Source organism: Ooceraea biroi, chromosome 11 (assembly GCF_003672135.1).
Source record: "Ooceraea biroi isolate clonal line C1 chromosome 11, Obir_v5.4, whole genome shotgun sequence".
NCBI lineage: Eukaryota > Metazoa > Arthropoda > Insecta > Hymenoptera > Formicidae > Ooceraea > Ooceraea biroi.
The window spans coordinates 12,310,788-12,337,909 of record NC_039516.1 but is presented as its reverse complement, the minus strand read 5'-3'; the positions used below and the strand labels follow the sequence as shown (position 1 = coordinate 12,337,909).

The window sequence follows — 27,122 nt, the reverse complement described above, 5'->3', positions numbered from 1 at the left end:
TGATAATTTTTAAGATCATTTTATGCTCTTATACTTAAGTAAATTGGGATTAGGTGCAATTGACTGTTTCATCGTTTATTTCTTACAAATAATTTTATTACGTTAAAATCAACTATGTCCTGCAAGGACTCTATAAATATTACATTTTCTAAGTGTAAGTTATAATGACTAGAAATTAAATGTCACCTGGAGGATGTGGTACGTCCTGTCAATCTTTTTTTTTTACATAAGTACATAGCGATGTCGAGATTCTGATCCTTAAGTGTGGTCTCAGAAACAGTCGACATTCGCATTTATTTTCGGCTATACAATTCCGACGTTTCTCCATCCGCATTACCTATGTATGTATCGTTAAAGTAACTCCATCACACATAGATAGATTAATAGAAAAGTATGCGTCGACGTTAATTAATCGTGTGATAGTGTTGGTTTGTACATTAAAGCGCGTCCCTAAGAACTAAGAGTAGTACAAACTATATCAAAAGATCGAACGGAACGTACATGACATTCAATTTTCAAATCTACATTTAGAAATGTATAAAAATCAATGTCACTCTACTGTACCTCCTAACAAATAATATCGATGCTGAGTAGGCCACTGCTGCCACATGTGTAGTATACAGTTTAATCTTGACTAAGAGATTCGTAGTTAGTTGCGGAAATACCTTTCCTTCGTTTCGATACTCGTTAAATCGATGTAGGTTTTTACAATACAAAACTAGAAATCCCGGAAAGGATAGATGTGCAACTACGTCGAATTTTAATCAATTACTAAAGTATAATCGTCATATTGGAGTCGAGTATCGTTCAAGCACGTTGTGCTTGGAAGCACGAATATATTCTCTTTATTTCATATTCGTATCACTAAATAATCACACCTATGTAAATTTTTCGTATTCACTGCTATTAAATTAGCTATTAAGAAATCGTTAGCTGAAAAGTCCGCAAGTCGAAAAACGAAAAGAGATATAGTGGAAGAAAAGGAATAAGTTTTGGCACACGTATCTGAAGGTCGTTTTCTGACTACTAAACAAGTCTCATGGTCCTCGATTGAGTTTGCTTATTACTGTGTCGAGTAAGAACCGTTTCATATCGAATATTCCTTGTTAAAGGAGATTAGATCACACCGAAGCATACAGGACTTTGTTCTATTTCTGCCATTCCATTCTGCCTCCTTAAGGACGTTTTCGTAATCACTAATGGTCCTCAAAATTATTACACTAAACACTGCTCTCGCCTCGTCCCACCAGCGTGATAGGATACACGTATTTCTTCCGTTTCGCATTGAAGAACGGTGAACTGTGCTGGCCAGTGGTCGGCGTAGGAGATAGACCTCGAAGAAGCGGTAACGAGGCATCGCCGCTCATACCTGTAGCGTCAAATCGCTTCTTCCACTCGGCGCCTAGATCTGTAGCTGGTGCCATCAGCCCTTTGCACTCTGGTGAACTGCGTACGCTGAGGAAGACATCGTTACTGCTATCACGCTGACCCGAGGAACCCTAAGAAACATATTACAGCAATAATTAATAAATTGAGCAAAAACTAAATCGGTTTTTACGGTAAATCTTTGTGCTGTACCTTGGCTTCGTAAAAGTCCAAGCCGGAACCATTGGTATCGTTCTCTTCCTCGTTAAACTCTACTTGAACGCGATGAGAATTATGGGATATCTTTGAGGAATGCGACGACGTATGAGTCGACGAATTCTCGGAGAGATCGTCCCTGCAGCACGCCGCTGTGCACGTCCGTTGTTCCCTGTATTCATAGAGAAAAGCCATTTATTATATAGATATCATTATAATATAAAGATAAACAATAAAGATATAATTATAATATGGAAAATTAATTAATTCTGACTAATACTTGAATAAGTTATTTGTACATCTTACCTTCTAACAATGACGGAGTCCCGTCGTCTCGGTATCGGCGGCGGAAGACCGGCTGTGGCTAGACTCTTGGCACTCTCGTAGCTCGCCTCACTATTGCCGCTACTACTGCCGTTATTACTGCCCGTCGCGTGCTCCCCTTTCGTCCTCAGGAAATAGTTCTTTGCTGAGAGCATTGCGTAGTGCAGATTATTCTTCAGATCGTCCGCCGCCGTTGACAAGTTTCCCGGGATCTTGGGTGTGCGTCGCATCGGTCTCGGTGCTGGCACTGGCGACGGAGGACTACTACTTGTCGATGCCTCTGACAACGTCTCCGGAGTGGCCAAGGGTGCCGTGCGTGTTGGATCGTCCCAACGACTCGGTCTTTTCGTCGAGAAAAGAAAAGGTAAGTCCTTGATGAGTTTTCCAAATTTATAGCCAAAGTAGATGATACTTTACACAAGTTTCAATTAAGATTATCATTTTCTCCATCTCAATCGAAATCTTTATTATTCTAATTTATTATGTTGCAATTTTCGTGGAAAGTCAGTTCAACGTACAATTATATACTACACTTTCCAAGACGAAAAAACGACGCAAGTATCCGTTGGAAAAAATCATAATTATAAAGAATTTTAAAAAGGGATGATGTTTGAGACGTTCTTTCGGATTCCTTGTTGTTTGAGAACACTTCCTGCGCGACGTCATGATGATCTTACACGCTCGGATCATTCATGATAATTATGTTGATGCGATGACGGCTTTGAGATACATGATAATGATTTTGTGAAGATTTAAAGAGCTAAGTGAGTGAAGCGAGAATAAGTAAGAATGGAAAGTAACATAACTTTACACAGTGCAATCTTATAACTACTTTTTATTTTTGCGTTGCAGCATCGAAATTGTACCGCCGAGCAGACTTTAAAACCGCGAAGGGTTCGCATGCTTCGAGTCCTTACGGTTTGCTGTCCTCTGGCCTGGGTGTGTGGAGTAGTTCGCTGGCAAGGCTGACGTATTCCCACGGGATGCCTCTGGAGTCTACGCTGAGTTCACGACCGGCCTGAGGTATGTCCGTTGGACTCTGCAGCGACGTGAAGCTTGTCTCCAGGCAGAGTCGATGTGGCGGCGTGCCGGCCAGATTGCCGAGTTGGTATCTGCTTGGGCTGGATGGCGATAACAGAGCCCGCATCTCCTGCTCCTGTATCTCTAACTCCTGAACTTCGATCATGTGGTGCTCGCGCGCCGTCTCCGACGACGCCTCCGTTGATGACGCATGTCCCGATGTTAGTCTCTGCGGTTTCGCCGGTCCCAGGGTCGTCACAACCTGACATACGCGAGCCACGATGCGACCACGATGTATAGTCGTGCCTCGTGGTACAGAATGTTGCGAAATTATAGGTACAAATCTTGCTTTCCGACAAAAGTTGTTCGTCCTTTTTATTATAAACGTTACTTAATTTTTTTGGAACAATGTGATTTGTGAATATTACTTTATTTACTCGTAAATCTAGAATTCCAGAGTTTGTACCCATAATTAATCAACACCTTGTACAAGTCTTAACTTTTGCCTTAATTCTTTTACGTCATATAATATTTTAATTATCTTAAACCGCGACTCCATCGGAAGCTTCTGAAAATGAGGTTTCCGATTTCGGACTGATTGGAGATGGGCAATATCCGTTTTGAAATCAATGTAAATAGCCACAATACCATCAATTTACCGTATACAGGCGAGAATAACCGCAAAATATTTAACGCGGGCAATGGATATACCAGTAAGATCGCAAACGAAGCTTAGAAACGGGATATTTATTCCCTGCCTCGTCAAGCGTAATTTCCTTCGCTCGAATGTTTCTTTTCTCCTTGCACAAAAGATGTGAAATCAGTTAATCTACTCAATTTTACATGTTTATATCTCTCTAACTAGATGATGAAAATTATTGACTTACTCAAACTATTACCACTGCTATTGACTACACATTTTTCTTTATTTCTATATTTTACTCTTTCGTTGTATGAAGATCTATTCGTAACTGTTTTGCATGCCTGGTTCGTTACATTTTACTCTATATGAACTATTTAACTTTATGCACTAATTAAAAAAGATAGACTGGCTACATGTACTTGCTTCAATTCTTCCTACTGTCATTAACGAGAAATCTACTTGCGTCATCATAATTAACTGCTAGCATGCAGACCAGACGATACTCTCGCCAAAATCCACTCTAGGATCAACTTAGGGCAATCGATTCTAGTCGATCTAGTAATTGCACAATGAAAGTCGAGTGCACAATGAAGACAGTATGATCAATCGATGCGTGATGCGCATGCATTTATGTGTATGCGTGTACGTGTGTCTAATCGAGTACATGATTCTGCCGTTCGATTTACGGACGATCAACGTTGCGTCAGGAAGTGCTTGCTCCTATGTTGGAATACGACGAATCGGACGAGCGATCGTTTCGAAATCAATCGACAAGAAATACGGGTCTAATTTGATTGGCATTTTATGGATTTTCAGATATTCCTACGTGAACGATAGCCGCGTGAACGATAGCGGCTGCCGAATCAAGCCTGCCCCAGGTTTACCTCTCGTTTACAGGTGGATCAATTCCAGACATCCGAAAATCTCGAGGATATACTCATGGGATATCCTTGGGATTATTTACGACGTCCTGCTATATACAGGGAAGGAGAGATATTTTCGAATCCCGGATCAAGTCTCTCTATCCAAGTACCTTGTATCGCGGCACGAGGAGGGCGCGGTGATGTAGGCATCCAGTGTACCCTGATGGTGGAGCACCACGACTTGTGGTGGATGCTGCTGATCGAGGGGAGGTCCCCTAAGCTCGGTCATCGTTGCGTTTATCACTGCGATGGCTGCAGCAGCCTCGGGCCCTGTCGCCGTCGCCGCCCCCGCATCCATGTAGCCCCGATCTCTGCACGCCAACACCTAATCCACACCGCAGCCACCCTCAGCCACCTACTCTTTCGCTAGTTCGACCGAACTCTCGCGACGAACTCTTCCAAATATTCGAGAAATTCTCGTGATATCGCAACGGTCTTATAAAATCGGCACGACGTTCATTAAAACTGACTCAAATTAGAATTAAGCTAGGCATCGGTTTTTTTTCTTGTCGTAGATAATTATGTGTGCGTGCAAACTCAAATGGATGCATCACTATTGTACGATATTATTATTAGTTGTCCAATTCCGTTATAATTCATCATTTCGATTCTATTTAGCGCAAAATTGTGACCGTCTGATTGCGAGTTTTGTCGGTGTAGCGTGACGATCGTATCTCTAATCTTCCTATCGTGACGGAATTTCAATTTAAGCTTAGTTGGAACAATCGTGCACTACGATACGCAAATCACGTTGATTCTAAGATCGAAATTATATCATCGCGTACTTGTTTTTACCCTCTTTCTTTCTTTTTAAAGCTAATAATTGTATTACCATTATATAATATTTAACAGTATCCATTAATAATATTCCAATTGTATGAGAAATGGAATCATTTTTTCTACCGTTGTTAAATGTACGACTAGATTATAATTTCGTGTTGAGAAAGCAGATTGTAGAACAAATTATAGTAAAGAACTACAGCAGTGATCATATACACAAATCAGACAAATACATTAAAAAGTGGCAAAATTAAATGGGAAAAATAAACATAAAACTCGATGTCCATTTGAGAAATATTCAGTTTTGGATGTTTCTTATAAAATAATATTTGACAATGTTTCTCTCAAATGAGCATTCATCATCGATAATTAATGACGCAACTTAAACGAATAAATAAATAATTTTTAAGTGTTGTTATGCAATAGTAAAGTTAATTGCTTAATAATTGTTCGAATATTTGCGACCTATATGAAACATTTGAAAATTTTCGAAATATTGAAATCGAAAAGGAAGTACAAATATCTCTTTTGATAATTAATACAATATTTTGTTATTTGATATTTCTAGTCTGTAATTTTCAAACATTTTAATATGCCGAGATTGTTAGGAAGAAGCCTTAATAACAGAACAACAAAGGTTTTTGGCGCAGAAAGTATACATTGATCAAAGTAGCGCAAATTATACAGAACAACGAAATTGTTACAAAATTATGTACACTCACAAAACGACCAACTTAAGAATCTTCGAACTTACTTCCGGACTTTTCATAACAGGCTTTGTAGAAAAATATATCGATCTGCGTTTCACACGTGCATTTAGCGCTAAAAAAGCGAATCTCGCACTTACAATGAGATATTAGAAGATCTTCGAATCGGATAGAAATATAGATATAAATTCGAACCATTAGCCCTGAATACACAGTGAGAATGCGGACTATCGTTTTTGCGAAACAACAACGTGTCACCTTATCAAATCATTTATTGCACTAATCTATTATGTTATACTATATTAAATTAATCGAATATAAATATATTTTATTTTGTGCTTATACTTTAAACTTTAGTCGTTTTGCGTGCATTGAATAGAAGAGAAAGAGAGCGACAGAGAAGAAAAATACGAATCGATCTCGTACATACGTAGAAGAGAATACGCATTTAGTCTAATCAACGAATAGTGGTCAATCTTTATTTTAACGTATATGTCAAGTTGACATCAACAACACTGCAGACAAGAACGTATAATCAAAAAGTAATTTAAAGGAGAGAAGTTATACATAAACAGTAAAGAAAAAATTTTATAAATAGCATTTTTTGGGAGTAGACTGGCTACTCATAATCATGAGTGATTATCATGTGTGTCTATTTAAAAATTTGATTTTTTAAATCACGAAAAATATAATTAATTATCTCTCATTTACTCAAGTGATAATACATTCGCGTGTTGAGTTGACCACTATTTGGCACAAAACGACATTTCATGCAATGTACGAGAGCATGCACGTCAGTTATTCTACTTAGGCGATAACGTCGGAAGCAGTAAGTACAAGAATACTCAACGTGTATTGTGCGAGGTAGCAATATCATGGAGATAATTATAAGTACCTGCGATATCAAAAGCGAACGCGGATCATAAACTTTCATATTTTTGTCATTATGTCAAGTTGTAAACATAACAGTAACATAATTTACATAACTATATACATATACAGTCACACCGTTCGAAAACAAGATAATATGTACTTGCGTACTTGTGACGTGCTAGCAAGTACAAGTAACGAAATTAAACGATTACTCTAATAATAAATTTCGTCAAAACAAATTACACTAGCGAGTCTAAAACTACACTCTACATCGACTCGTATACGCGAGAGGAAATGTTAATGACTGGAAACGCACAGAAATATCTCTGTACGTGTTGCAGTCGAGTAAACAAATAAGACTATAATCCAACTAGCGCGAATCCTTTCGATAATCGATTATTGGCCGAGTATTTACACGGTATTTCGCAATTGGCGGTTTTGATTTGAATGACAAGTTCTCTCATCGAACCTAAATTTGAAGAAGAAGAAATCTATCATTTAAGCCTGGTTAATGGGAGAATTCATCACTGAAGTAAACATCGGAATTCGCGGAACACGTTGCTCGTGTAACTCACACAAAAAACAAACTCCCGACCGTCAATGTGGCTTCGTCTCTTTGCACTCGTGCACTTCTACGTCAACGACGATCGACGTGCAATCGATGCCTGATCGAACGCGTCCGCGGTCGGAACCATTAGCGATTTGGTTCGGAGTAGTCCTGGCTACCCGGTCTTGTTGAATCACATCATTGGGAACGTCGGGCCCGTCGGTAGTCTCCTCTAAAGGTTCGTAATGGCCCGGTTTCACCGACGGGGTTCGGCTCAGCGGTGTCTGCGACCGCCTCACTTGCTGCCGTACGTTCGCATCCTGGCTTACCTTGTTCAGCGCCCGCAACATGTTGTCCGGCATGTGATCTTGTATCATCACCGGGCTGATCAGCACTTCGTCGAAATCGCACGGACCGGCCCACAGCGCCTGGTACACGGGCTCGCGCTTGCTCAACATTTGTCTGAAATTCAGTGTGAAAGATTAGTCTCATTGTAATTTGTAATTTTCTTCCAACTATTCTACCGATTCTTAAGATTCACAAGAGACTCTTAATAAGTTCTTAATAAAATTTCTTTATTCGCAATCTTTGACATTAAAATTTTTTCTAATTATGCATTATTTATTAAAATGAACGATCATTATTTTGTGTAAATCAATATATATTTAAAAATATTATCATCTTTATTGTAGCAAATCAAATAAACTTTAATTACGATAAAATAATGCATCACATGCGTATACTTCCTACGAGAGATTATGAAGTAAAAACATGCAGCCCAATTCACGTGAGGACTATAATGGATGGGCTATAAATGAAATCTGTCTTGATCATGATGGATGTACTGAAGTTATAAAAAATTACCCAACTATCTTCCTTGACAGAGCACAGGGATATTTTAGTCATGCATATATCGTATATCTCGAGAAAGATAACATCCTACGCTAAGGAGAGTAAACATCCTACGCAATAAGTACAGGATATAAGAGACGCATGCGGACACATCTTTAAAATGCAACAATTCAGAATAATAGTAGTCCTGAAAACGTATATGCTATCTAATAAACATACCTCCAACGCGTCTCATACTTTTGCCTAAAAAGAAACATAGGCGCGATTAACTTTTCTTCATTCATTTCCCGCATAAAAATAAATCAAACCGCGTGTGATTTGTGTTCTTTCAGCGCCGTGCAGCGTTACAAAAAAGAACGATTTACGAGTCGTTAAAATAATTAATCGGTGAGCAATTAGAAGCACCAAGAAATTATTAGTGTAGTTATTGAATGATGTTAAAAGTTTTATTCATTATTATTAATATTAAGATAGACATACTATAAATAAATAATAGTAGTTACTCCCATACAAATTGATGGATAAGATACGGGAAATTTTAAGAAATAATCTCTGTCTCATTTCGTATTTCACCCTGAAGAGAAGGATATAAGAAAAATTGTATTCACTCACTCGCCCTTGTTAGGATGATGTCGCACTACATGTATGATCCGGCCAGGTGGGTATAAAGGTCTGTGCAGGGTCAAGGCAATACTGGAATCGCTGGGCACAATAGTCTGGGCACGCGCTCGGTCCTTGTCCCGCTGGTATTCGCCGATGCAACCACCAGCCTCCAAATTCGCCGCTGACGTAGGCGTCCAGCCGCAGCCACAGCACATCACCGAACACGCTATCGTTTTCCACTGGGAAGGAACACACGTTAATGTCATTTGACGTAATAATGATACTTGGAGGAAAGGCTTGGAGGTGAAGAAAATTATCAACGAGTTATGGCCAAATCAATTGAATATTTTTCTATGTACTTTAGGATCGACACTCCTCTTTATGGCGTTGATGAGATCCGCCCTAAGGCTCTCCATTTGTCGAAGTCCGATCCTCGGCACGACATCCTTGCCTACCACCACGGAGGTGATGAATTCCTGGCTGTATTGTTGGGCAGGCATGCTCAACAGCCCACCAGGTGGTCCGAACGAGAAGCATATCAGGTCCGGGTAATCCTGTTTGAGCAAAATCGCGAGGATCGCCGCAGTGCCAGCGCCTAGCGAATGTCCCACCAGCGTCAGGCCGAATTGATGTGTACCTCTGGAAGGATCCTGAGACAAAGGTTTTTTTTAATTGTTTCTTTTTTTCTTATAATATCTACAGGGGAATTTAATTAGAAAGAAATGTATATGTAAATATTCCAATCTGTCTTTTTGGAAACTAAGTTTCCAAATATATTTCCAGGATATACACGTATAAACGCGCGGCAAACAGGACTATAGTCTATTTATACATAGGCACTATATGTATTGTTCAGAGCGGCAAGCTGAAAAATTTAATTGCCTCAAAACAAAATATGCTCAACAACGCGTTGGCGGATTAAATGAACGACGAAAAGGTCACTGGCACTCGTTTCGCCAGACGTAAAGCGTGTGTGGATGTGGCCTGGATCGCAAGCTGTTTCTTTTTCACAATGCATATTCAGAAAGGATGGAGAAGTGATTTTTTTCATGAAAAGAGGAAGCTATTAAATGTCAAAGTACAGACAGCATTTTTGCGCTCGCTTTACTAGTAGTTAAGTCAATATCTAACGTAAAATAAAAGCAAAATTTTACGTTAAAAGAATTTAAAATTGCGAAGGACAAAACTGTATAGTACTCGTTAAAAATTATTTCGCTATACTCGCCGATAATGTTTCATTATCGGTTGCTTCCATTATGCAAATAGTCAAGTAGCACGATACAATAATTACTTTGGTGTTATCATCTATTGCGATAATGACCAACATGGCGCAGCTCATTTGCACGCGATATACTTACCTTGGCGAGGGCGCGCGCGATGATATCCTCTTCCTGTAGTTTCTTGCGTATGTATTCGGCAGCTTGTACCATTCCCTTGTGACCGAGCCAGTCTTCCCTCGGTGGTGACAAAGGTAACACCTCACCCTCGGCGTTTAGGTCTGTCAGTACATCCTTCATGCTTAAGGTTCCTCGTATACTAACTACAACCTGAGAAACACGATTAAATGCGATTAAAATACAGAAAAAGAAAAATTAACAAAATGTAGAATTGCAATTAATAATATTTTAAAAGAAAAATATAAGGCTCCGGAGAGAGAGAGAGAGAGAGAATAAATCGATATAAAAGGGAGGCAAGTAAGCTAGTAACGCGAAATATTAGTACGAAGACCTAAAACACCTAAATACGTTAACTGAGTTTTCTGCTAATAAAATTATCTCCGGGCGCAATTAACAACGTAACAGTTGACTCTGTCAAGTAGCGTTTATCAAGCCCCATTTTATCGTAAATTGAACTGGCTGTCGATAGAGTAAACCTCGCCCCTTTAAAGGGGCTAATGCAACCTGCGGCGGTGGTGGCGGCGGTGATTAATGAATAATATTCGGAATAAACCGCGGTGGCAACGACGAACCTTTCTCTTCGTATAATCGAGAGCGACGAAAAACGGCGTCTCGCCGACGTCCACATGGAAGGTCGCATAAACGACCTCGATTTCTCCCAAATCGAGCATCCTGCTCAGGGCAGCGTAATTGCACCGGCAGCAATTGTCCTCGACAATCGTCGTCTCGTCCTCGCGGTGTCCGCCGCACGGGAAGCAACAGCAGCAACATTGCAATCTGCCGAGCAAAAACTAAACGTGGTAAACGACGTCGCACTCGCAACGTCGTCGTCGTTGGCGTTGCCAACGTGTTTATGGCCGCGCGGATACAGCGGCTAAAGGAATTCACGTTTATATTACATCGCGGAAAAATACTGACATAGGTACAATAAAATCCAGTGGAAAGCATTTTAGAATAATTCTTTTATGTATCGATTTACTATATCGTACGCATTTCATGTCATTTTACCAAGTTGTTTGTGTGTTATCTACTGTTCAAAGTGTTAACGCTCGACTTTAATCCCTCAATTTGTTTTGCTATACTTTCTTGTTAACTCCTCACGATATTTGTACCAAAGTTTTCCCATAAGCTTGAGTTACGATAAACCGGGTACTATAAATCCGTATTAAGTGAAATTTATACAGCATATTGCGTGACATGCAAGAAATAAAACATATTTATAATATTCAATAGCGAAAGATTAGTACGGATGACTTTTATTTAACAAATGCAAACAAATTTATAAACGCGAGATAATATAACATTATAATAACAAACCATGTCACGTTAACTAAAGACAAAAGAATAATGTTCTGCTTATCTGTCTTTAAAATTGAGGTGAATATAGTATGAGAATATCGTTGCCAATGTTCCGGCCTTTGTAAGCCGACTTAGCTACTAGAATGCATATTACACGATAATACACCGAGTCTCAAGGGGATTTACCTGGTGCATAGCTGGCAGAGTTCGGTGGAGGAACTGACAAGGAACATCGGCCAGCCGTAAGCAGCGAGGGCAAAGTGCATATAATGGATAGCCAATTGAAAGTGGCCCAGGTCACCGTCCTCGGTCATGGACAGAAATTTGGTGCGTGGAGTGACCGGAACTCCCGACAAAAATTCGTACGTGTCATTCTTGCGCTGCTTCACTATCAGCTCGCGCTCGATCTTCTGAAACTTTCTCAGTAACACCAGCCCGGCCACCACGTCCGATGGCACGACATCCAGGTCGCGGAAGAAGTCACTCAGCAGCCGCGCAAGATCGGCGAACGAGTTCTGCGAACAACAGCATTCGCGTTTCATACTTTAATATTTTAAACCAAATTTGCTTGAAATTAAAGTAATTTTAAAAAAGATTGTTCTTCTAGATTTTTATTTTATAACGGAGAAATCTGAAATAAAAATGAATAAGCTCTTGCATACTACTCACTCGATTGCGATCAGAGTTTCCCAGGCAGCAGAACAGCAGTCTACACCGATTATCCCAACTGTCTTGATAGGCACGTATGACTTTTCTGCAACATTTAAGCGGATGTGTATACGTGAAAAAGTTATGATATTTCTCGAACGTTTAAGAATAACGTAAGCATACAAATGTTGCGTTCGAAACACTTCAGTTTCTCAATAATATCGGTGCTTTAGCTATTAGTCTCTTTCTCAAAATAAAATTTCCGAAAAATGAAAATTATTTTACATCGAACTGATGGTGAAAGCGTAACGCGCAACAAGAAAAAATGTTGAAATAATTCAAGCGTAATCACCGTTGTCGCCAATTTCGATTTCTGCTGCCGCTGCGCTTGTAATGCAATCTGGCCGCTCTCGACTCAGCCTCCCTCATGCTGCGCTGATACTTCTTCATCTTTACCCAGGATCTGCCGGCCGCATCGTACGTGCACCAAATGGTCGCCATCAAAAATGCCAGTAAGCACCAGTTCGATATCACTAAACCTGTGCAGAACAATCCAGGTTTCGCGGTTTTCGATGTAGATGAAATTTACAATCAATCTTGTCTATAGATCAAATTTCGCAGACACAACAGACGAAAACGGAACAGCAACGGAAGGAAACTTACCTAACATAACATCTTTAGCTTGGTCCACTGGACAGGTTTGATAATAACGCGCTAACCACGTAACACCTGCGCACAACCAACCGATCTCCACCAGTACCAAGACTAGAACCAAACCGTGTAAAACTTTAGATTGCAATTGTTCTCATGTTTAACTACCGATTCAACACGGCTCGCGCAGAACAACAGTTTTAATCGATCAGTACGTAGAGAAAGATAATGGAAATAAAAAATGCAAATGCAGTTGGCAAAAATATTTTTCTGTTATTCGATTAGTAACTATGCACCTTCCTGCGTTGCACGCGCTTACGCGAGTACTCTTGCATTACAATAACGAGGAAACTCGCCCGTCACGTCGATTGACGTAACTTAAGCGCCGGATAAAAAGATTGAAGCGATCAACACGGCGTGTGGTACTCTCTTCGGCGCCGCGAAGCTTACAAAAGCACGGTATCCGCGTTGTTCCTCCAAGTGGAAACACGCGGCTGAGGGGGACCGACAAGAGCGTTTCCACGACGAAACAAACACGGTTGACCCAGTTGCGACGAAAACCGCAAACGTCGTTCTGAAATATCTTCGAATCTCATCGTTGAGATTAACAGATGGATACTGGAAGTACAATGCATTTTCTCATCACATCGAATCTGATCGAGATTCCTTCCAGTGAAATATAATTCTCCGAACACAGTTTTACATGATTTTAAACGAGTCCTTTCCTCGTCGTTTCGATCAGAATGTAGCGGATTGCGGGTAAACGACATCGATTATGTACTCACACAATCGGATATACAGAATGTACTGCATCGGCGCTCTCGCCGTGGTGTCCAGGATGCTGCCCCTCGTCGCTAGGAAACAGATGGAGAACTCCACTGCCATGCAAGCCACGAAGAGACCCTCATACCCGATCACGTATTCCCACAGGAGAAGGATGCAGGTGACGCTACGATTCCACTCGAGAATCCCCAGTAGAACGCCTAGCACTGTCAGCCTGTAAACCCATAAAGAGGTCTCTTTAAGATGTGGAACACGAGATAAATATACATAAACCCAGTTTCCTGCGATAAATGAATGGATATCTTTGGGCAAAATTTTCTATCAATTTTATACGTGCCTCGGTTTATGTATTTGCAAGGCATTATTAACGTCAATGTTCCTGAGGTATCGTTACCAGATATTCGAGTTCGGAAATAGGAGAAGAGAAAATTGTCCAATTGATGCTTCATGTTTTCCAAATGTCCACCTTCGCACGAAGAAGCACCAAGAAGAATTATTACTAAATAGTAATGCAATGACGCTTATATGTGTATCGATGCTTATATAATGGTGGAGTATTGAGTTCGCGTCGTTGACATTAATAATCTAGAGTACACGCTTTCGATTACACGACCGGCGACCGATGACGGACACGGTCACGAATAGACAAAGGTAGAACAACCTTTCGCGAACGTCGCTCGTTGTCGTTGCGGACGAGCGCTTGCACATTCGAACTTTGCATACTACGGCCTTTTGTTGCACACACATTGCATAGATCACACCGCGGAGCACATGCTGAACAGAACCGTCCGCGGACTTTCGGCATCCCGCGATAGATGCAACCGCATGGAACTGCATTGGTAAGCTTTCAAGCGGTTTGATCAACTGGAAACTCCCTTTAGCGGACACCGTCAGATAAATGATTTCCGATACGATGTTTTTTGACGAGTCACGCTGTCAGAAAACCGCAAGGAAAGCCGATCTTTCAATCAAACGACAATGAAACGTTTAATGCAATATATTAATACAGAATTCGTTATTATTTCAGATCAAAAGAAGACGGAGAAGCGAATCCAAGCAACTGCAGGAAGAAATATCTCTTTACGCAACTACGATCATAGCGAAACGAATCTTGACTCGACGAATCGGTCGTAACACGGCTGAAGGAATTTCAGAGAAAGAAAGAGAGCAGAAGACAGAGAAAAAAGAATGAACGAAGTAGGGGAGATGGCGTAGAAGGGGAGGATCGTTGCAAGGGGATGAAACAGCAGAGACGAGGCAAAGGGCCGTCAGAGCCTTGGATGCTGCCGCGTGCCGGTGGTTTCGTATCGATTTATCTTGTAGCCGGCTTTTCTGTAGTTTCTATCGCGGGCCACGTCGACCCTTACCTAGGGCTCGGGACAAGTTAGCCAGAGAAAAAGCCGAAGGAACCCGATTCCCATCTTTTGTAAGCCTACATCGAGACGATTAAAAGTATCATGGATGTATCTCTCTCGTTAAACATCGCGTATTTCCTTTTATTTGATTCTAATTAACGATTTGTCATTAATAAAACATAATTCCGTAACATCAACAATTGTGTGCCGACTATAAAAAGTGCCGCAACGTTTTCGATCTTCATTCTCGTGAGACATTCCCGATAATTCGGCGAAATCAGGTCAATTTATGAGCAAAAGTTCAACACTAATATCGCCGTAATTGTTGTCTGTTATGGAACAACGTCACTTTTAAATATCCATATTCCTGACACGTGGTATTGTAGTACCAATACTTTCAAGCTGAGAAATCGTATCTTAGAGACTGAGTGAGAATATAAACGGTAAGCCGTGTACTCTTGATCCAGAGATCTGAGGAAAGAGCGGAATGACTGATAAGTAAACGGATTCGGCAAGCTTCGCAGAGGCGCGAGAAATTCTCTAGGTTTGCCAAGAGCTTTTCTTAAAGCTCAACGAGTCTCTCTTTGTGTGGACGGTCAGACTATTTCCAGCCGTGAAGCGCACTTGTACGACATCGACTGCCACTGACGATAAGTAACGAAAGCCGACAAGATAGACGTTCTTATTGTTAGTCGTGTGGCGGAATGCAAGTTTCTTAATGCAGATAATCAATGCCACATAATTCTAATTAACGTGATTTTCGATATTAACCTGCGAAATTAGAGATTTCTTAAAGTTTTCAATAATTTTTATTTGAATTAATGCACAAACGTGTGTATAATAAAATATCTTATAATTTTCTGATACAATTATAAGATTTTTTTTAAAGATCAAAACGACTCCAACTACAAAGAGTGTAAACACGATACGTATAAATGCTAGATAGTAATGAATTTGAATCTAGTACAAATATTATAATGATAAAAGCGGTTTCAAACTGTAGCTTGGAATAAAGTACTTCAAATGAACTTTAAAAGCTGTTCTAGTCAGTAAAAGCTAGTAATAAAAAAAAGGAAGATACGTCCATTATACCATACAGATCCGCAATAAATCTGGAGCTCATTAAAGTCTGAGAGGAACAGAGAACATTTCCCTGCGAGTGACAAATTGAGCATGTTATATCGAGCGAAACAGGCAAAACCGCAACTTCATAATTATCGGAACAAGTTTCAAAATAAATGTATCGTTGCATTTCACGAACGAGAAATTTAAGATATGTTTGGTGGAGCGTGAAAATAGATGCCCAGAGAGATGGAAAGAGCCAAGAACGTGTCACGTTCTGAAAAGCTCGAAAAGTACATGAAATATATTTCCATTCTTATCCATACATATGTTATCCTGATATCTATTTATCTATATCTATATACATATATATTGAAACTAGAACAATCAATGTTATTTCGCAGCAAGAAAGTAAAAGATAAGAAACGAACGAGACGTGAAATGAAACGGAGGTAAATGGAAACAAGTATCATGCTCGATCTCTTTTCATTTCCAAGTGATATTGGATGTTCTAATTTTAACGTGCTTTTAAGCTAACTGTAGCATGTAATATATTATATAATGTGTAATTTGATCCGATATTATTTCTCTTCATAATATTAGACAACACGACATCAGAACTTTTCTTGCAGTTCTTGAAAAACGAGGACAATCTACACGTCCTCGGGAATCGGCAATTAATAATGCAGCTGAATGCTGCTTCTAGTCTACGTGTCCTGAAAATTTTCGTGATGCGGGCGCGCACGGTGTGCGCAGTGTCGCAGTGCCGAGTAATCGTGACCCCTGACATTTAAACGCGGAAACGTTTCTCATATCCGGCCGAATGAAGCTCAATACTGTGCGTACTAGGATCGGCGAGAGAGACGATCAAGTTTACTTCAATCAAACTTTGCTTAAGTATCCGCGCCTTCCACACTACTCCTGTCTGATGAAAGGCACGCTGCCTTTTGACAATCTCGCGGCGATCCTACGTGACGACATCGACGTGAGATTTCACGTCTCAAAGTGGATGGAAGTCCATGATTCGTTCATCGAAGAATCCTTAGGGGCTTATCACGAGCGATGTTTGAAATCATGTGCGACTGTAATTAAATTACCTCTCATGAGTTAACAATATCGACGAGATGTGTACAGCATGCAATGTAAAGAATAGTTTACGTTCCATGAAACAGCAAAGTCGGCTTAGTCTCATTAGCATTAATTGCGTTTGACAGAAAGCACGAAGTCATTCGATTGACGCCATGACCATAATAATTGCATAACGATTGAGGCGCGCGATACTTCATTAAAATGTCAAATTACATGGAGAGTTCAAACACGAGCATGATCATCGTGTTTGATATTTGCAATCGGTGCGGCAATCTGCGATAACCCACACGATATCGGGAGAACCGATGCAACTAAACCGAGACAGCGTAACGAAAATTCTGCCACTGCAACTATAACCGCGCGCGATTTCACACGCGACGGCGATTGCACGGAAAAAAGCAATCTCGACGTATAAATTTGTCGATTGATTGATCGCCACAACGAAATGAAACGAAATAAAGGTTGTATGAGCGAAGATGCAATTTCACGGAAATTCACTTTTGCGACTTTCTTTTTATTCTGGTAGTCATTGAATCAGTACAGCGTGTTAAAAAATATATATAGAAGAAGACACAACTATTTTACTCTTATGAAAACTTTCTATCTTACGAAAACGACTTCGCAATGAGGCACTTGAGTGATGTTTCAAGACTAAAGTTTTCTTTCAAAATGTTCAAAGGAAAAGATTTGATAAGTCGAAGAACCCATTCTCGGATCTATGTTCAATGAAGAGTTCCTCTAATGAAAAACCTTTGAGATTAAAAGACGAGCTCCAAAGCCTAAAAGTCGGGTCAAATGCTCCGAGCAAAAATTCCATCTGAACGACCATTTATATTCTAGCGTGGCCAAAACTACCACCTCTCTGAACGTTACGAACTATAGGGACAAAGAGCCATTTATCGCGGCAAAGCACCGACGCATTATATAGGGTGTCTTGGAGATCTCGATGATCCTTCTTTCTCTCTATACAGCTAGAAGCAAAATAAATATTTCACTACTGAACATAATAAGTAATGTCAATAATTTTTCCATAATTAGATTAAGTTAAAGATTAAAGAGCTGTCAAACATACAACATGTAAACGTTAAAAGACCAATCTTTAATTTATTTCAGACATTTGTTTATTTGAAAAAATTTTCACTCGATAGCTTTACCAATGTATTTAACGTCACAAATATCGAAAAATTACGTTTTTATTAGTAGAATATTTGCTATCGAAATTTCTCCAAAACTCTGCAATACGGGATTCTGACGCGTCCTGTATACCGATTCCACGATTCGAAGGGGAAAGCCGTATGGCGAATTTCGCGAGGGGGACGCGGCGATGTGGATTTGCATCACCATGGGTATCCTGCACCCTAATGCACGGGGATGCTAAACTGTGCGGTGGTGATGCGCGCCCCGTTGTTTTCAACCGTCCTCCTGCCAAGACGGATGTCGAATCCACGTTTATTCGAAAAAAAAAAAAGATTAAAGTCATGAATTTCAAGCGTCATCAACGCGTGACATGTAATTTATCGAACACCGTGTAGTACCGTTCGAATGTTGTTGTACAAACTTTTAAATGAATAAAATATACAAGACTGACTGACTTGTTTTATCAAAGCGTTATTTGTCTATCGAATCATTTAGCAGAAGTGTGCGCGCAATGTGGTCGTCGCCAATTACTCGACCTCGGGTATCGGCGACTTGATTTATGACGACGGATCTGTAAGATCTCAACGCATTTATTAAGCCACTCTTCCGATGAAAGATCTGGCGAGAATTCGTGTAAAGATACTTCTTTCTTGTTTAGACTGCGGAAACAAATCATGGACTCAAACTTGACACCTGAGAGATATACGAGACAGAATCTTTCATCCATGAATTCTCCCAAATCGCAGCAAAATCGTTGCATCTTGTTTACTTCAAGTTGCAAGTCAAGCATAATCCAGTTGAATCAATATCTTTTTTAAATCTTTTTTTTCAAACAATTCTAAAAACAAAAAATTAAATTTTCATTAATTTCAGGTTCTAAAAAATGCAGCGATAAAATATAGTAGATAAAATCCAGTGGCACATGGAATGCAGCAAGGAATGCACGATGATTAACATAAATGCATATTGATATGCTTATCGTTATGAAATTGATGTCGCGACAGCTGAGACACGCTGTTTCGTAACTGCGAAGCGTTTAGATACTGATGAGCTTACGAGCGTGTGTGTGCATCAGTGATCCCGGACAGAAAAGTTATCACTCCTTACAGTTGAATCAAATCAGGCTGTTTGAGCCGTCGTGATTGGGTCATGCCTGTGTCAAAGCACAAAATGCAGTGACTTGCGGCGACCTAGTTGCGTGATAAGGTGACATTGGGCTTATGAATAAGTCATACCGTTCACGAGCACGACCGTTGGAAATTGTCTCTTGGTCCCGGAAAATATTTATGAGGCAATTACTGCTGCACGCATACATACGTAAATATTTCATCTCTTTTTCTGCGCAGTTTTCATCTAATCTCTCCTTTTCTCACTTTCTAGTGAATCGTATCTGTTTATTTAATAGGGTAGAAAGGATCTTTGTCACAGCTTGGATTTACTATTTTATACTTCAAGAAAAAGACTGAATTTTTTCGTTTACTATGATCATTTTTATGATATAACTTTATGTTTAATTCTGTTAGTTTCATCAAGTTGTGTGAGAGTCAACGGTATTCATTGTACACAGCGCGATGAATGGAAGGAAGTATGTCGTAACGAACAACGCAGCAAGCTACGATATATCGACATTGGCAGAGTTCTGCAAGTAGGTGGTGTCAAGCAGAATTTTGTCGCCAATCTGTTAGAAGCCGAGATCTGAAAGAACGTTTACCGCGAAGAGAGGACCATGATGTTGCTATTTTGGAGATTATTACGTGACACACGGCTGTCGCTTGTCAAACAAAACTTTCGTGCATCGTCATTTACGACGGCAAATGATTAAAATAAACCATGATTGAAAAAGGAACAAAGCCATTTTTTTAATGTCAACGTATAATTGATTTATGTGATTTGATCAGCCATTTATCGGTTTTCTTTAATAAATCGTTTAACGATAGCTCTAATATACAATGTGCGTTAAAATTAGCATTACAGGATTATTCGAGAACAGCAGAACGGGCGAGAAAACTGAATTAAACTGCAGCTGAATAAAATACAACTCGCATATAATGTAACTCTGTATACATATATAACTTATAATAACACAAGATACGTTCAAACTGTCCAAATTGAACTAACAATAAGTAACAATAACACGACATACATGTTGTCTAACATGCATACCTAATGCGTACCTAACTTTAAATCCCAATGAGCTTACAAGTTCGGATCTATATTTAGCCGTTCGTGCGACGAGGAAAAAATAGTATTCTGTACACACGGGCAACGTTACGATTTTTAATGGCTCGTGTATACGAGAGAAAGGTGACTATGATGCGTTAGCATCGATCATTTACATACTTCTACTTGTGAGTGCAAGGGTGCGACTTCTTTCCGGTTTTCATGATAAGAGATAAAACGATTGTAAGATTACTTCAATTGATCTATCCGTGTCACGTCGCTCAAGATTCAAGAAGCAGGATAAAAAGAAAGTATTGTAATATTATCTCATCATGTTATCATATGAAAATTCGAGTTTGTTAATGATTAAACGATTGCCATAAATATAAGATTCGATGCATCTCTGGAGTAGTTTCTCCTTCGCACAAAAATTTGACAAGCTGTTCGATCTGTCTAAAATATGTATAGCTTCTACCTCATGTAAGTAGGGGTTCCTGGGATCAACGTGGCACGAAACGCGAACGCACAATACGCACGTGGGGCCGTCACACCGATGCCGTCATGCCGTGGAGTTACCCTCAAATGATTCATAGCGCGCTTTAGAAAGAGAAGACGTAGAATGCCATTCAGAGAAAAAAACTAGCGAGCTTGCTTGCGCACATGCATATCGATCGCTGGCGACTTTTTTGCAAGTTGATGAGAACAGATTGCCCGTTCAAAATCGCGAAACGAGGGTGTCATTCTGGTTGCTCGTCATTAAGAAAAAGAAAAAAAGAGAGAAGAAGAGGATGAAAACAGACAAAAGTTTTTTACTTCTACAGTCTGATTCGTCTCAGAGTACTTTACTAATCTCGCAGACGTAATGGATGGAAAAAGGCAGCGCAGCAGGCATAAGAATGAACCTGAGATTTACTGTACAGCTGTAAACAATCGGGTTCTGCTTGAAGAAATCCAATATAAATTTGCAACAAGCATAAACGAAAGTTAGAAATTCTCGCACATACATTTAACTTGAAATCATCACTTGGGCAATTTATCGAGAATGACGTGTTTGACACGCGACACGCGACTCCCGTGGCGTCGAAAAGATTGCGGACAGTCCCTATTTTCGTATCACGTATCAGATTTCGCGTGACATCGACACCATGGATCAATAAATCCAGCCTACCCTTTCCTCGAATTAGTTTACTGGATCAAATCGCGCTTAAAACTCATAACATACTCAAAACTGTCCAAGTAGTATTAAATATATATACATATGCTTTGAGTGAATAAACACATTTTTCTTACAAATACAAATTCTCAAGTGCGACATGTAAACATTTTTTGCAAGGAAATTTAAATCTCTTCTTTTTCGGAATAAAAGAACTTACAGTGAATTATAGTGAAGGACCGAATAATAAAAAGCAAAAGCAGTAAAGCGCCTACATTTATCGAGGTCAAACTTCGTGACGATAGTCATGTCATCTAATATAATATAAAATCTAATGTAATATAAAAAGAAGGTTAATAGTTTCGAGATGAAATGTCACGCGATGCCATTTAACAATCGGGTTCGTGCATTTGCAACCAGACTGTAAATGGATGTCAACACGTTGGCACATGGTCCTTTTTGCATCCTGTCGTTCACGAGTATTTTCCAAACTTTTCAATCGCGAGTCGTAATGAGAAACATTTTCACTTGAATAAAATAAATGTGTCATGCAACATGTTCACAAATACATCGGATAAGCGTTACACGCTCATGTTTAGAAATGATAGCCATTTTTCAAGGATATAAACAAAATATACGGATATTCTCTTTCAATTCAATCTTGTAAATCTAAATTAATTTATAATTTTCTTTTAAAAACGTCATCGCCCTTCATCCCTACGAGTATTTCTGGTACCTATCTTCAAATTAAATCCCATTTTCTACAATATGTATTTTTATTCTGGCTTACTTCATTCCGAATGCCGTTTCGATTCCATCAAAAAATCACGATTAGCATTGGCACGCTTGCGTAATTTTTGAACGATCCCTTCTCATCTTGCTCCTTCACTTTGTCTCTCATCAAATGACAAACAACACAAACAAAACGACACTCACTCGAACAGATGGGTCCAGAACAAGACAACGCCAGGTAGCAGAAGATCGTCGCTGCCTACCCTCCATCTTCTGCCGAATGCGATCAAGCTCGGCATTCTGCAACGACGTCCCGGATGACATAACCTACGCACGCACGACGCGACACTCCGTACGCGACAAACAACCGGCCGGTCGAAGGCGTCAAGATGAACTGAAAAAGGCGAACGACCGGACCGGTCGAGTTGGTCATTCGATTGCCACTCTGAAACGCGGAACGTAACTGCATGATGCAAAATTCCCCTAAAAGGGAAACAGCGCACTATCACATAGATAGCGTGATAGAATACTAAACTCGCACGAATTAACGTATATATTTTGTGCTGTATATTTATCGTATATCTGAAAGCATTTAAGGTTATCAAGTGGCAATTAGTATAAACTCTCATAGAACAATTCGAAATTCAAATTTGAATTTGAAATATGGGAATGCGGAATGGAACCACGTGGCTTGCCACGCCATCATCCTATTTTTAAAGGAAAAAATAAGGGAATTTTATTTTACGATAGGTTACGTCTCGAGAGAAATAAAATGATTGATGTTACTTAACCGTTATTTTGCAGGCAGTCTCAAAATACGTTAAACGACACTGCGCGTCGCAAACGAGATGCAAAGAGGCGCTAATAATACATGAGAAAAGTGTTTTCGCACGACCGACTTTTCTTGAAAAACAGTAATCGAGCACGTTGCACGGAAAAGTTGCACATAGAAAATCAAAGCCGGTTTGCAGAAACGTTTCGCTGACTCGATAATTATACACAAGTTTGCACGAGTTACGAAAGTTTCGAATAAGCTAAGCTGCTCTTAACCTCGATTCATATTACCCATATAAAGTTACCCCGCACCCCCGATAAGTCTTGTATTATCGCAATTATAACGTTAATGAATGCAATATATTAACTGATATACGTAAACGGCTTTTCATAATTTGCCGTTAAATAATTTCTCCGGTTAATATCTTGACATTTGGCGATCTATCTGTTTACTATTTACCGAACGCGGCACGATATCTGCATCTATTAATGATCGGCTTTCGTCTAACGGAACGTTAAAAGCAGCCAGCTGTTCGTAATAGACTGCTAACGCTTATCGTTCCGGATCAAAGGACAACGCGCTTCGCGAGAGATACGCGTGCGAGATGCGCGTTTCGGTACAAGCTCCAAGCTTGGGAATGCGACGATAAAGGTGGAGGAGACGCGGGGGAGATTTTTAATCCAGGCGTTTACACACAACAGACTCTGAAAATAACAAACCAATACCCCGTTCCAAGAATAATCAAGGACGCGCACTCTCTCGCGCACTCTTGAAAATGATCCCCGTTCATGCAAAGAGCGTATCACTATTTTCGCGCTCGCTTGCTCGGCTCGCGCGTGATCTCGAAACCACGATATCGGGGAACGCTGCACGCAATATCTCCATCCCCTAACAGCAGAAATCAAGCTCGGATGTATCGTGTGATCAGGTGTTAATTCCTTGCTAATTAATTAGCTGTTACACGGCGCTCCCGATAGATAGGGGGAAATTTCTACGGATTCCTATTTTTCAATATTCCACCCCTTGCAAAGGATATATGCGAATAAAGAGAATCTACATCTTGGGAAGGAATAAGCAATTTCGGGTTTCTCGGATAATCTTGGCAGATGCACGCTCGCGATGCGTATCGACTGATTACTCGTGCGATTAATTAGCGAATTGCAGTGGAAACGATTCGAAAACGGAATTCATGAGAGAGTACCTGATTGGCGCACGTAAAATCGAGCATGGTTCGAGGGTGAGTTCCGAAGGCGAGATGTATGCTGCGTCCGTAATGCTAGCCGTTAATCTAGAAGTGGCATATCGGAAAATATTCCGACAAAATTGGAACTGCGAGGGTCAATAAATCCAGTGGGCGAAATTCTTGCTGTTTCGTGCAAGCAACCGTCGAACGTGCATTCTTAATTAAACCACGTAATAAGAAATAGAGAATTTCCTTCTCTCTTGGGACACCAAATTTCTGGAAGATAATTAAATGACATGGATTCATCACTAGCTTACATTCAAGAAATATTTCCTCCATGATACTTCTGCAGTACTGCAGCAAAAATACGTACCATTGGATTTATTCAAGAGTTATGAATTTATAATGGACATAAAGCTATCCATTTTTTCATTCTTTTTTTTTCATTTCAATATGAAAAGTTGGATGTATAAACCGGTCTTCGTGCGAGATCAAGTCATGTATTTCTCTCTGCCTCTCTAACTATACGTTCAAGCCTCTCAAAATGAAAAAGAAAAATCGGCTTATCGGATTTCCGTTCTCTCTTCGATACATCTCATCTTTGTCATCAATTTCACTCACCATATGAGATGAAGGATGAAGAGGAAAGCGCCAGGTACAACGAGGTCGTCGCTGCCGACGCTCCAGCGCCGTCGGAACACCACGATACCAGGCATCCTCTCGCCCTCGTCGTCGTCGTCGTCGTCGTCGTCGTCGTCGTCGTCGCCGCGTCGTCGTCACCGCCTTCGTCGTCGTCGTCTTCCATCCAAATCCGAGCCGGCGACCGATTTACCTCAACTACGCGAATCACCGGCTTCGCTCGATCACGTCGGTCGCGGGAAGAAGCAGCTGACTGCGACAACCGACGACGGCGATGTCGGCGTCGCGCACCGCGTCGACGAATCCACTGATAATGACAATTCCTCCTTTCGTCGCATCCGATGTCCATTCTTCAGCGGCGGACGACGTGCCGACGACACCACCGCCGCCGCTGCTTGTCGCCACGACGCCTTCCTGGCTACCACCGACGAGCAAGCATCGATGGGCGACGCGACGCCGCATCGCGCCGCTCGGCACGGTAACCCTCGTGTCGTATCACTTCTATTCACTGATTATCATATCACTGACAATGACGACGGTGATAATCGGTCACGTTAAATGTATGTCCTTGTCTCTAGAAAAATTACGATGGAATTAGTCATGGAATGGTATAAGGACGATACAAGAACGCGGGACAATGTGTTTCATTACGCGATTCTTGACAAAATGACTTGACAGTGTATGTATGCATCGCGTTTTTTTTTCATTTGGAAAAACGCTGTTTTATAGAGTGATTCGGCAGAAAGCAAATTCGATTTCATCGAGGTCGTTAAATGCCGTTTGGAATTAACTTAGTTTCGGTCGTCGGTTACGTCACCCCGAGTTCTCCGACCTGAAGACACCCACGCACGCGAAAGAGGGATCGCAAGCGAAGAAATCCGTACCGAATTAAATCGAATGTACTGCTGACGGGGAAAAAGAAAAATACACAAGCCGTCGATGCTAATTTGCCGACTCTATGTGTGCGCACGCGAGAGTAATCGATATTTCCTAATTAAATTATCGTACTGGTAAACGTTTACGTTTGCGTCACGCATGAATTACAGATCAGCAAATCTATCTTCAACCACGTGCTTATTGTTGGAAATTGCCGCGATCGTTTATATTTCCACAACGGCGTAAACGTTGAGCAACGGATTTTGGTAAGAGTTGTTTGCACGTTCTTTTGTCCCGAATCACAAATCCTATTCCGATAACTTTGCCATGAGCAGTACGAGTTTTATTGAAATCCGTGTCCCGTGACATTTAAAATCGTTGTTTACCATTGAAACTCGTAGCAGTATTCTAAAACTTTCTCCGTCTCCAATGTAAATTATGATTGAAGATCGATCATGCTAAGATTCAACATTAAATCTTTGAAATTCAATTTACTGGCATAATCGCATTAAACTCTTTAAACTTAACTGCGACAATTAAAGACTTTTAAGATTCAACTTAATTAACAGTTACATCAGTCATATTCACGCCGATGAATATATTAGTACAAGTACTGCTTTTAGACAATAATTAAAACATTTTAATCAAGTAATAGCCGTAATCTCTAACAAGATCCGGACGATACGCGGTAAGATACGCGGTATAAACTACCCCCAAATGACCGCATTCGTTTGTCACAAAATCAATGACCATCTCATTACTTCTAATCTTTAAGCTTTCGTAGGGTAATCGGCACGCGCTTCAAAACGGGGTGCGCTTACCGTATATGACGCTGACGGCGACGCTCAGCGTCGATCCGTCGGCACGCGCCGGTACGTCGCGCTAGCCCAATCGTCCGGCCCAAACGTGCACTTCTGACCCTCTCGCGCTAGTCTGCGTGTCGTCTCGGGTCTCTCTGGCCCTCAACGAGCTCTTTCGTGCATCTTTGCGTGTCCCTATCGCGATACTCGTTGTAACTCGAAACGAGAAAGAGGAGGCAGTTTTTTTTTCTCTTCTTTCTCCTCTCTCCGTAATCGTCAGACTGACTGCGAGATCCGACGATCGTTGATAATTCGGACCTGCCAAGACTCCCTCGCGCATCTACGACGTCGTCTCGGTCCTTTCCACTTCCTCGATCGAAAACATCAGAAGCCGCACACCGAGAAGTACACGTACGCCACGTGCCGAGCACGTATCACGACGCGTCCGCGTCACTGTCGTGAAGAAAACGCATTCCGACTTGCAAACCGTGTCACCCCGAACACGACTGACCGAACCGCTACGAAGTGAC

The 27,122-nt window shown here is 40.6% G+C and overlaps 1 protein-coding gene and 1 long non-coding RNA gene across 7 annotated transcripts; one reads left to right on the top strand and one right to left on the bottom strand.

Moving 5' to 3' along the window:
- Positions 1 to 78: 78 nt before the first annotated feature.
- On the bottom strand, positions 79 to 27,122 carry LOC105275272 (sn1-specific diacylglycerol lipase alpha). Of its 6 annotated transcripts, none has more exons than XM_020030316.2 (18): positions 26,614 to 27,122; positions 24,899 to 25,490; positions 22,524 to 22,713; positions 13,634 to 13,845; positions 12,861 to 12,962; positions 12,550 to 12,736; positions 12,219 to 12,303; positions 11,736 to 12,064; positions 10,823 to 11,027; positions 10,212 to 10,400; positions 9,213 to 9,503; positions 8,863 to 9,092; positions 8,470 to 8,493; positions 7,728 to 7,860; positions 2,823 to 3,187; positions 1,888 to 2,247; positions 1,579 to 1,753; positions 79 to 1,499 (listed from the first exon to the last, which is right to left on the bottom strand). In XM_020030316.2, the coding sequence occupies exons 2-18, from the start codon at positions 25,263 to 25,265 to the stop codon at positions 1,221 to 1,223; spliced, it is 3,723 nt and encodes a 1,240-aa protein (XP_019885875.2). In that variant the 5' UTR covers positions 25,266 to 25,490; positions 26,614 to 27,122; the 3' UTR covers positions 79 to 1,220. The 6 variants fall into 6 exon arrangements, with proteins under 6 accessions (XP_019885875.2, XP_026829689.1, XP_026829690.1 ...); XM_026973888.1 differs by lacking the exon at positions 2,823 to 3,187 and adding an exon at positions 4,602 to 4,816 and having other exon boundaries at positions 26,614 to 27,121; XM_026973889.1 differs by lacking the exons at positions 2,823 to 3,187; positions 8,470 to 8,493 and adding an exon at positions 4,602 to 4,816.
- Positions 18,660 to 20,120, top strand: LOC105275271. Its single transcript, XR_893214.1, has 2 exons — positions 18,660 to 19,591; positions 19,798 to 20,120. It is a non-coding gene; the product is annotated as an uncharacterized LOC105275271 (long non-coding RNA).

Excerpts from the sequence above, each read along its gene's own strand:
- LOC105275272 (XM_020030316.2), bottom strand. The coding sequence starts at position 25,265 with ATGGACATCGGATGCGACGAAAGGAGGAATTGTCATTATCAGTGGATT. Across the intron at positions 13,846-22,523 it reads TTCTGGACCCATCTGTTCGA|GCTGACAGTGCTAGGCGTTC; the intron begins GTGAGTGTCGTT and ends ATGGGTTTACAG. Across the intron at positions 8,494-8,862 it reads CATCATCCTAACAAGGGCGA|GCAAAAGTATGAGACGCGTT; the intron begins GTGAGTGAATAC and ends GTTTCTTTTTAG.